A 10,829-nucleotide genomic window follows, 5' to 3' on the forward strand; every position below is an offset into this window, starting at 1 on the left:
GTTTCTTTTATTAATATACCTGAATGGGTGTTTCAAGAAACAGCTAGTCTTACTTTTAGTGTTTATAGGCTACATTTAAAATGTAATACCTGTTCCTGCTGTCAGCTCCACTATTCCCCACTGTATCCCCCATGCCTAGAATAGACTAAACCAAAGTATCTTGTTTCTTTTTTTTTTTTTTTTTTTGAGACAGAGTCTCATTCTGTTGCCCAAGCTGGAGTGCAATGGCACAATCTCGGCTCACTGCAACCTCTGCCTCCTGGGTTCAAGTGATTCTTCTGCCTCAGCCTCCTAACTGGAACTACAGGCAAACGCAACCATGCCTGGCTAATGTTTTGTATTTTTAGTAGAGATGGGGTTTCACTGTGTTAGCCAGGATGGTCTCCATCTCCTGACCTCGTATTTGCCCGCCTCGGCCTCCCAAAGTGCTGAGATTCTAGGCGTGAGCCACCACACCCAGCTAGTATCTTGTTTCTTTAATTCTAAGGAGCTGATTGTGAGCTGCACTCTTGACTTAACAGCTTTTTTGAAGGAATCAAAGTACATTATTAAGCTGTACATGTCCATTATAAATGCATCTGAGTTTCAGAAATATTAAAATGTGAATATAAATGTCTCTTTAAATCAAGAAGATGTTGTAATACACCCTCAAAATTAAAACAAACAGCTGCCTGTGACTCAGAACCACTGATTATTTTTTCTTGTTCCTAATCTTTTGCTGTGGTTGTAGTAGTTTATCTCAGACACTAATCTATCCCTTCTCTGTATTGTTAGCATTTATAGTTGGTACCATACAACTTGGTTCTCAAAGCCAAGCCATACTGAATTGCTTCTATAGTCCTTATGTGTGTGGACCTTGCTGTCCTATTTAGATTGTAATTTCCTGAAAGTGTACCTGGGGCCCTTTTACCTGTTCTTCACAATATTTAATATAATTCTGAGCGTTTATTACAAGTTTCATTAAGAACTCATTGAGACCCTCCCTCTACCTGAGAAGCTTATATTAGATTTTAAAATAATTTAGCCTTGAATGAAGGTAGGAATAATGCTTACTGTGGGTGTATTGACTAGATGAATTTTATATTCTTCAAAGGTAGCCTAATTTTTTTTAGTCATGAAGCTCTGTAATATACTTTCCTTTTTGTGATAGTCTTAAATGGAGCTAGAAGAACTGATTCTTGGTGCTTTCCCCTGAGTTTTGTTATAGCTACTTCCAAGAAAAGCCTATTCTGAGGAATGAGGTCAAGCAACCCAGCAGCAAGTGAGGGCATCCCTCAGCTTTGGATTAGCACCACATGAAAACATTAGTGGCAGACTAAAGTACCTGACTTAATGAAGCAACACTCATGTATATACTGCTCTTGTCTAAGGGGAAAAGACCAAGAAGATGTTTGGTCTAGAAACAGGGAATGGAGTTATGCGTGTTACTGATTCCTTTATTAATGATATCACTGCATAGCTCTTTCTGGCCTTCATTCTTTGACATATGTTGTTCTTTCTGCATAAGTTGTCTTTTCTGCATTCTGTACCTACCAAACTAATACTCATTCTTCAAGACCAGTTCAGAAGTTGCTGTGTCTCAAAATGTTCCAGAATCTACAGATAGTCAGGTCACTACTGGGGATTCCCCAGGTGAGAACACCATGGGACAAGGCAGCAGCATACCTTGTTCACCTTTATACCCCAGCACCTCACCCTAACATTTGCCTTTTGCCTCTGTGGCAATACATGGAGCATCAAAGCACCTTGGTGCCTTAGTGTGAACAGCTGAGCTTTGTTTGACCCCATTTGTGAAGTCTTGTCTCCTTTGTTTAACAGATAACATTTTCTAAGAAACACAGTGCTGATTTAAGGTCATAGGCATAGTCTTATCACGTCACTATGAGAAAATTCAAAGGAGAACAGCAAGGGAGAGTAACTGAAGAAGAACGGTGAGAAGAGGTTTCTAAAAGACAGAGAAGTGAGCAATAGCTGTAGTATTTCAAACCTCTGGAAAATAGTGGTCAGTTGAAGTTTTCCTTGAAAACACTACAGTTAGTTTTATGTCTCCAGAAAGTACATATAGGAGAATCTATTTTTATTTACATGAAATAATTGATTTTATTTATTAAATGTTTCTTTTATGCCAAATATAGTTTTAGATGCTCTAAATGTGTTGCATCATTGCAACAACCCTATACGGTAAGCACTGTGGTATCCATTTTACAGAGAAGGAAACAGCACAGCAATTAAGTAACTAGCCAGAAGTTATTGGGAAGGTTATACATCTATGTGGTGCATTCTTTACTTTGGTAGTGGCCTTTACTAAGGAACTAAAACACACTGGTTTACATTCTGCCTGTAGTAGAAGGTTTTGTTGGGAGGTTTTGATATATTTGAGTGGGGAAGGGTGTTTCTTTTAAAAAAAAGGAATAACAACTTGTGTGTGTTTTTGTTTGTTTGTTTGTTTTAACTTGATGGGTTTCCTAACTTCTAAGTTTGGGGCATAGATCTAATTAACATGTCAGGAGAGAGAGATAACTAGAGCTATGTCAGAATTTCTGAGAAAAGATTAAATAAAATGAGTCTATCTTGATAACCAAAAAAAGGTTTATTATTTGTATTTGTGGATCGTTATGATAAGTCTGAAGATTTCCCTTCTTTCTCTCCAGGGCTGGTTGATATGTGAAGAGCCAACCTGTCGTAATCGAACTCGGCACCTTCCCCTTCAATTCTCCCGTACTGGGCCTCTTTGCCCAGCCTGCATGAAAGCTACACTTCAACCAGAGGTAACAGTCTCATAATGCTAAAGGACCATGTAGAACAGGGTAAAGGGCTGCTTGCTTTGAGAAGTAGATACTGAGTATTTGTCCTGTGGAGACACCCTACCTACCATATGATCATACTACTCTTTAAAAAAAAAAAAAAAATACAGACCTAAAAAAGATACATGCTTTCTTTTTTTCCATGTCATGAGCAATACTGTATTTATATTTAAAAGGGAAACTGACTAGTTATCATATGGGTTATACAGATTTCTTTGGTTGCCACTACATAATTACAAAAGAAGACATGGCCATTCCATTCTAGAAACTGCTATCATCTTTGGACTTGATCAGAATCCCATTCGTAAGAGCCAGAAAACCTCCCAATTCTGTACCATGCGTGGTTTATTTTGTGGAGTTTTTTGGTCCCCTCTGCTGGATTAGTTGTTTATAAGTAGCTGCATACATCAGTATTTCTCAAGCCATTTTTCTTTGTTTTTGTTTTTTTTGTTGTTGTTTGTTTGTTTGTTTGTTTGTTTTTTGTGAGTCAGAGTCTCGCTCTGTTGCCAAGCTCTAGTGCAGTGGTGTGATCTCGGCTCACTGCAACCTCTACCTCCTGAGTTCAATCGATTGTTCTGCCTCAGCCTCTCAAGTAGCTGGGACTACAGGCGAGTGCCACCACGCCCAGCTAATTTTTGTATTTTTAGTAGAGACAGGGTTTCACCATGTTGGCCAGGATGGTCTCTATTTCTTGACCTTGTGATTCGCCTGCCTCAGCCTCCCAAAGTGCTGAGATTACAGGCATAAGCCACCGCGCCCAGCCTGTTTTGCCTTTTTGAGATGGAGTCTAGCTCTATCATCCCGGCTGGAGTGCAGTGGCCCAATCTCCGCTTACTGCAATGTCCACTTCCCAGGTTCAAGCGATTTTCCTGTCTCGGCCTCCTAAGTAGCTGGGACTACAGGCGTATGCCACCACACCTGGTTAATTTTTGTATTTTTAGTAGAGACAGGTTTTACCATGTTGGCCAAGCTTGTCTGGGACTCCTGACCTCAGGGGATCTGCCTGCCTCAGCCTCCCAAAGTGCTGGAATTACAGGCATGAGCCACTGTACCCGGCCCCTCAAGCCATTTTTCTACTGTAATATACACACCTGAGGTATAAGACATGCTGTCATTAGTGACTCCCAACTGGAAAGCATAGCATCTGGAAACACCTCTCTGGTAATTAAGATGACTTCCCTCTGTTGACCCCTTTGAGCATCTTCGACCCAAACAGCATCTCCCAAACTGTAGTGAGAAGTTTGCAGGTCTTTTGAGCAAAGAAGATTTTGTGATTAAGTACGTCTAATAGATGCTGGGCTAGCCAAAATTAAACAAGTTTATTGTAGATCTCCTCAGAACCTAAAATATGATAATGTACAATCTGTCTCACTAGGACAGGTCCATAAGGTGCTTTTCTTTCCGAATTTGTCTAGCTTGAAGATTTGTAAGGTTTTTAGTGAGAAGAAGGTGAGACTTGGTACGCTGTTGTTTATTTACTTATTTTTTAAATGCAGAGGCAGGCCTATAATCAAGTTTTGACTTCAAATTTTTCTGCTCAAAAGGATTGATACACAGACTAGTTTTAGAAAAATATGTACACACATTTTTAGAAACGGAATCTTGCTATGTTGTCTAGGCTAGAATGCAGTGGCTGTTCACAGACACAGTCATGGCTCACTGCATCCTTGAATTCCTAGGCTCAAGTAATCCTCCTGCCTCAGCCTTCTTAGTAGCTGGGACTACAGGCACTTGCCCAGCTGAAAATATTTTATTTTTAAAAAATAATGGCTTTTAATTTTAGGGTAATAGATCGTTTCCCAAAATTTGGTGAGTAGTCAGGAACTGCAAATCATTGTGTATTCAGTTGTTCTTTTGCATATCCATATGTATTTTTTACATGGTTGCCATCACAGTGAAGATATGCTCTTGTATCACATTTATCTTTTGTCAAGCATTTTTCTCTGTTGCACTTCATTTTCAATATGAAATTTTTTTTTTTTTTTTTTTTTTTTTTTTTAAGACAGAATCTCAACTTTGTTGCCCAGACTGGAGTGCAGTGGCACAGTCTTGGCTCACTGCAACCTCCCCCTCCCAAGATCAAGCAATTCTCGAGTCGCTGGGATTGTAGGTACATGCCACCACACCCAGCTAATTTGTATTTTTAGTAGAGACAAGGTTTTCACCATGTTGCCCATGCTGCTTTTGAACTCCTAACTCATGACTCACCTGCCTTGGCTTCCCAAAGAGCTGGGATTACAGGCGTGAGCGACTACACCTGGCCTCCAGCACCAAAAATTTTTAAATAAATATTTACACCTCTCATTGGGCATTTTAGGCTACTTTTCAATATCTCTTCGCTGGAAATTTTGTGATGAATATTTTTCTACTTAAAGGATTTTTTCTTTATTTGATATTTAGGATAAATTCTTGTCAACAATACATACATACATCGTTTAAATACAATATGGTCATGATTTATATTGCCAAATTGCTTTCTTAATGGGATATCCCAACTTATACTGTGTACCAGTACTTTACGAACATACTAGTTTTACAATAGCCTTTCTAGCATTTAGACACTATCATTTATTTTTTTAAAACCAATTTGATAAGCATAAAATGTTCCTTGCCCTTTTTTTGGTATTCCTTTAATGATTAGCAATTTTTTAAAAAAATGTGGAACATGTTAGAATTAGCTGTCATAGTGAATTATTTTTACGTCAGTCTTGTCTCAAGACTCGTATCAGCAGGTGCAGAGAGAGAACAAAAGTATATATATTTAGTGTGACTCATGAATCCGGTTGTAGGCTTTAGGAGAATCACTTGCTTCTTGAACTGATGCTGCCTTTGAGACTTTTTAAGTATCTAACTCCTAACTCATCAAGTTAAGTTCAGTGAAAATTGAATTACTTCTTAGAAAATCAACCAGTTTTATGATTGCATTCTTGGTAAGAGAAGATAAAAGGTTAATGTATAACTATTAGATTGTTAAGCTATTAGACTGATACATTTTGATGATGATGTTAATAGTAGTTTAATATATTATTTATTAATCTTTTAAAATTTCATAGTGACTTGTTTTTTTCTTCATATCCTTGTCCTTCTCAGAACTGCAGCGTTTTAGGCATGTGTTTCTCAAGGTTATCAGCTATTCTTCCCAAGGAGAATCTTTCGTAGATTAGCTCCTCTGGTTCCAGTGCCTCTCAGAATATGACCCTGTGGAGTTACTCAGTTTCAGAGCAGGCTGGTTGGTAATATTTTAACTTAGTCATTCCTGAACAGGGACCTTGACAATGGGACTTAGAACTCTCTTATGTACTCAATTTTGAGTTGCTAATAATGGGCAAGGAATTTTAAAATTCTATTTGTGAGGTTCCTGGGCTTTTCTAGTAGAAGGGAAAAAATGCGTTTTTCCAAAATCAATTTCTAGAGAAGTTTGAAAAACAATTGTGCAGTGGACAGAATTATTGTAATCACCAGAGGGTTTTCCAAACCTCTGGTATTTTGCAGGACTATACTTATCTGGTTCTTAAGCTCTCAGTTGCTCTGTCTCAATCATACCTTACTTTCATTTAATAATTATTTATTAAACACCTGCATCCTAAGGCACTTTGCTAGGTGCTAGAAACATGTTAATGAACAGCACATTTCTTTATTTATAAAACTATTTTAACATTACATAGATTATATAAAATTAATATCTGTGAGCAAAAATAGGCATTTATAAATGTCTGGACAGAACAATAGACATTCCTAGTAGTAGACTAGTGGGATCTTTATGTTGTTCAAGTTTGATGGTAAAGCACTAGCCTCTTAATGTGCCAGTCTCACTCATCTGCACATAATAAACCTACTCTCATGTAGTCCTAGGTTGCAGTTGACTTGAGTACTTTCCAGAATTGACTTGACAATAAATATTTTCGCCCCCTCCCTCTCCCCCTTCCCTCCCCTCTCTCCCCTCCCACTCCCTCCTCCCTCTCCCCCTCCCCCCTCCTCTTTCTTCCTTCCCACTTTCCCTCCATCCCTTTCTCTCCTCCCCCTACCCCGTTCCCCTTCCTTGCCCTCTTTTCCTTTTCCTTTTTTTTTTTTTCTGTCTGGAGACAGAGTCTTGCACTACCGCCCAGGCTGGAGAGTAGTGGCATGATCTCTACTCACTACAACCTCTGCCTTCTGGGTTTGAGTGATTCTCCTGTCTCAACCTCCTGAGTAGCTGGGATTACAGGCATCTACCACCACGCCTGGCTGATTTTTAAAATATTTTTAATAGAGATGGGATTTCACTATGTTGGCCAGGCTGTTCTTGAACTCCTGCCCTCATGATCCACCTTGGCCTGCAAAGTGCTGGGATTATATGCCTGAGCCACTCCACCCGGCCTTGTATCTCTTTATTTTAAGAATATAGTTTTGACTTTTTAATGTAGCGAAATGTGTAGGGGTGTGTATGGAATCCCTTCACAGAGGATTCTGTATTAGTAATTCACCAAAAATAAAGCTTTCTGGTTTTGTTGTTGTTGTTGTTATTATTATTAATCTTTAATTGTAGAACTAGGATTTCAAACCAAGTTAAACTTTTTCTCATTAACACATTCATTCTTGATGTAGAGCTGAGAATATGTCTGTATGTGGCTCTCTTGGTCATGGTAGAAATAATCTGTGAAATTGTACTTTCCCTGGAGCAGGAACAGTATAGTGGAACCCTGTATTCAATTATTTAGTCAACTAAATTTCTGGAAGGTCCCTTATAAGGAAAGGAGTGAAATGACTTCTAGTCCTACTTTGGGAAACCACCTTGTGTTTCTCACATTTTCCTCACTTGTAAAATTGCTAAGGTCTTGTATAACAGAACATATATAACATACAGGACTTCTGTTTGTAAAGGGAGAGAAGAAATAATGAACTTATAATCATTATATGTTACCATTTCAAAATGACTATGGCTGAACAAATTGTTAATTTGATGAGTAGGTTAGGGACAGTTAGAATGTTGCCAAGCTACTTGGGGCAGTTTCTTTTTTCATAAGAAAACATGAACATAATTGTGGTCTCTTTAAGACAGTAAGCGTGAGTCCATGTAGGAAGAGAACCTTAGAACTATGACCTAAAGTCTGAAACCTAGTCATTGCTTATTCTCCAGTAGGGAAGGGTAGTTCACCACGAAGGGTCTTTTGGAGCTCTCCTTTGTTATTTTAACATGCTTATTTGTTGCAAAGAGATTACTAAATTCTGTGTATAGCTTCTCTTACTGTGAAACACGTGCTGGCAGCCTTTTTCAATGTACTTTTTTTAATTGAAGTGTAATTCACATAACATAAAATTAACTATTTTAAAGGGAACCATGCAGTAGCATTTAGTACATTCATAATGTTGTGTGGCTACCACCTCTGTCTAGTTCCAAAACATTTTCATCACCCCAAAGAAAATTCCATCTCCATTAAGCAGTCATTTTCCTCTCCTTCTAGCCCCTGTTGTCACTATGGATTTTACCTACTTTGAATATTTTCTGTAAATGAAATTATACAATATGTAACCTTTTGTGTCTGGTATCTTTTCACCTTGCATAACGTTTTTGAGGTTCATCTATGTTGTAGTGTATGCTAGTACTTCATTCTTTTTACGGCCAAATAATATTCCATTGAATAGATATACCACAATGTGTTTATGTGTTCATCCATTGATGGACATTTGGATTGCTTTGTCAGTATACTTTTAAAGTTTGTTTTTTATTAAGTAGAAAGGTCTTATATTTGGCCTGAATTTTTTTTTCTGTGGCTCACTCATTGGTCCTACTTCAGCTGATTGGTACTACATGGTCTAGTAACTGATCCCTTTTTCTGTGTGCCTTCAGTAAGCACTTATTCAGCACCTAGTCAATGCCAATTTTATGAGAGCCTCTTAGACATATGAAAGTATCTATCTTCTTGAATGTTCCCCTGCTAGACCCAGTATTCCTAGGCCTTCAGTTATTTCTCTAGAGCTCTGCTTTCAAAATAATGATCCTATTAAAGTCTTTGCACCTTGATAAAGTGAGAAGCCCAAAACTGCATGTGGTATTTTAGGTGCTCCCACTAGCACTAGTATGGAGCAGAAAAAGACCTGTCACTTCTACCTTTTCTAGGTAGTAAATTTCTGTCAAGTCTATTTGGAATTGTGCTAACTTTCTTTGCATCCATATTTGCAGTGTTTTCCATTTTGAGCATTCTCTAAACTAAATGCCTAGGAATTTTTTTTGCATATGCAGCTGCTAAGCCATATCTTATCATGAATTTTTTGGACCAAATGGCTTATTTAGACCTAAGTGTAAGACTTCAGTAGGTTGTATATTAACAAAGTACTACAAACTAGGTGGCTTAAAATAATAGAAATATATTGTCTCACAGCTCTAGAGGCTAGATGTCTGAAATCCAGGTGTTGGCAGGGCCGTTTTCTGTCCTAAACTTACAGGGGAATCCTTCATTGCCTTTTCTAGCATCTGCTAATCCTTGGCTTGCAGATGCATCACTTCAGTCTCTGCTTCTGTTGTCACATGGCCATCTTCTCCCATGTGTCCCTCTTCCTCTTTTTCTTATAAGGACACCAGTCTCATATTGGACTAAGGCCAACCCTAATTCACTGTAACTTTGTCTTAATTTGATGTCCTGCACCAGTACCCTATTTTCTTTTCCTTTTCTTTTTTATTTTTATTTTTTGAGATGGAATCTGACTCTATGACCCAGTCTGGAGTATAGTGGGACAATCACAGCTCATTAAAGCCTAAACCTCCTGGGCTTAAGTGATCCTCCCAAGTATCTGGAATTACATGTGTTTTCCACCACACCTGGTTAATTTTTATATTTTTTGTAGAAATGGGGTTTTGCCACGTTGCCCAGGCTGGTCTTGAAATTCTGGGCTCAAGCGATCTGCCTGCTTCGACCTTCCAAAATGCTGAGATTACAAGCGTGAGCTACTGTGCCCATCCCCTATTTTCTAATAAGGCCACATTCATAGGGACTTGGGGTTAGGACTTGAACATACCTTTTTAGGGATACAATTCAACCCATAACAGGTAGGAATTGCACTGAGCTAAAAGTAATGGAGACCAAAACTAACAGTAGCTTCAAAAGAACAGACATTTAATTCTCTTAGAAACATTAATTTCTTATCATGTGAAGGAAATCCAGGTTTGGGCTATCCAGGATTGCTCTTGTGGGTCCACAGTGTCATCAGGGCATAGGCTCTTCCTGCCCTTTTCCATCATCCTCAAGGTCATGATGTGTTCTCAGGAGACTGCACAAGCTCCTTTAAGTCATCAAAGGGTACCAGATGTAGAAAAGGCTCAAGGATCCAAAGGATGTGCTTCCCAGACTTGTCAGTTCTTTTTGCAGCCTTCCTAGAAGTCCCATTCAATACTCTTGCTTACATTTCATGGGCTAGAAATTAGTCCTGTGGAAATAATTGCTTTTTTGTTACTAAAGAAGGAAGAGTAGATCGGGTATTGGGGACCAACCAGCACTCTATGTAACAGAGACCTTCCAATGAACCCTGTCAAATCTCCCCTTGCTGGCCGCAGCCCATCACTCTTCCATTGTGGGATTTTTGAATCCTGATTCTGCCATGTACCCAGCCATTTGGCTTCTATAGTTCTTGGAGAAGATAAAAGATCTCTTCTCCAAGAACTGGAGAAGTTCTCTCTTTTATCTTCTCCAAAGTATTGGTTAAAATGTTGAAGTGCATTTATGCACATAGCAGTGGATAGATGCCTCCTTCTAGGTGGACATTGCTCCATTTTAATCAGTATGCTTTGTGTAGGATTCTTCTAATTTTCTTTGCTTCTAGTTTATAATTCTCCACAAGTGGAAGAGGCCCTATCTCTAATAGGCCTGTAGTCTAATGGAAGAGGTAGGGAAATACAAATTTCCCACACTCCATTGACCAAAGGGACAGAAAGGGCTTCAATAGCTTTGTGATCCCAATGCTCTCTAATCAATAAGGTGGAAAAGATAATAGAGAAGTGAAGACAATGATTATTAAACAAGAGCCTTGATCCTTCACTGGGGCAATTTTGCC

General features: G+C 38.7%; 1 protein-coding gene across 2 annotated transcripts in view; it reads left to right on the forward strand.

Moving 5' to 3' along the window:
• Window positions 1-10,829, forward strand: part of POLA1 (DNA polymerase alpha 1, catalytic subunit) — a 318,904-nt gene that overhangs the window by 200,819 nt on the left and 107,256 nt on the right. For both annotated transcript variants that reach the window (XM_074392217.1, XM_003924081.4), the window contains exon 35: window positions 2,652-2,768. In XM_074392217.1, the coding sequence (XP_074248318.1) occupies window positions 2,652-2,768 (117 nt within the window). The remainder of the gene's footprint in view (window positions 1-2,651; window positions 2,769-10,829) is intronic.

The sequence above is a fragment of the Saimiri boliviensis genome, chromosome X, assembly GCF_048565385.1.
Source record: "Saimiri boliviensis isolate mSaiBol1 chromosome X, mSaiBol1.pri, whole genome shotgun sequence".
Lineage (NCBI taxonomy): Eukaryota > Metazoa > Chordata > Mammalia > Primates > Cebidae > Saimiri > Saimiri boliviensis.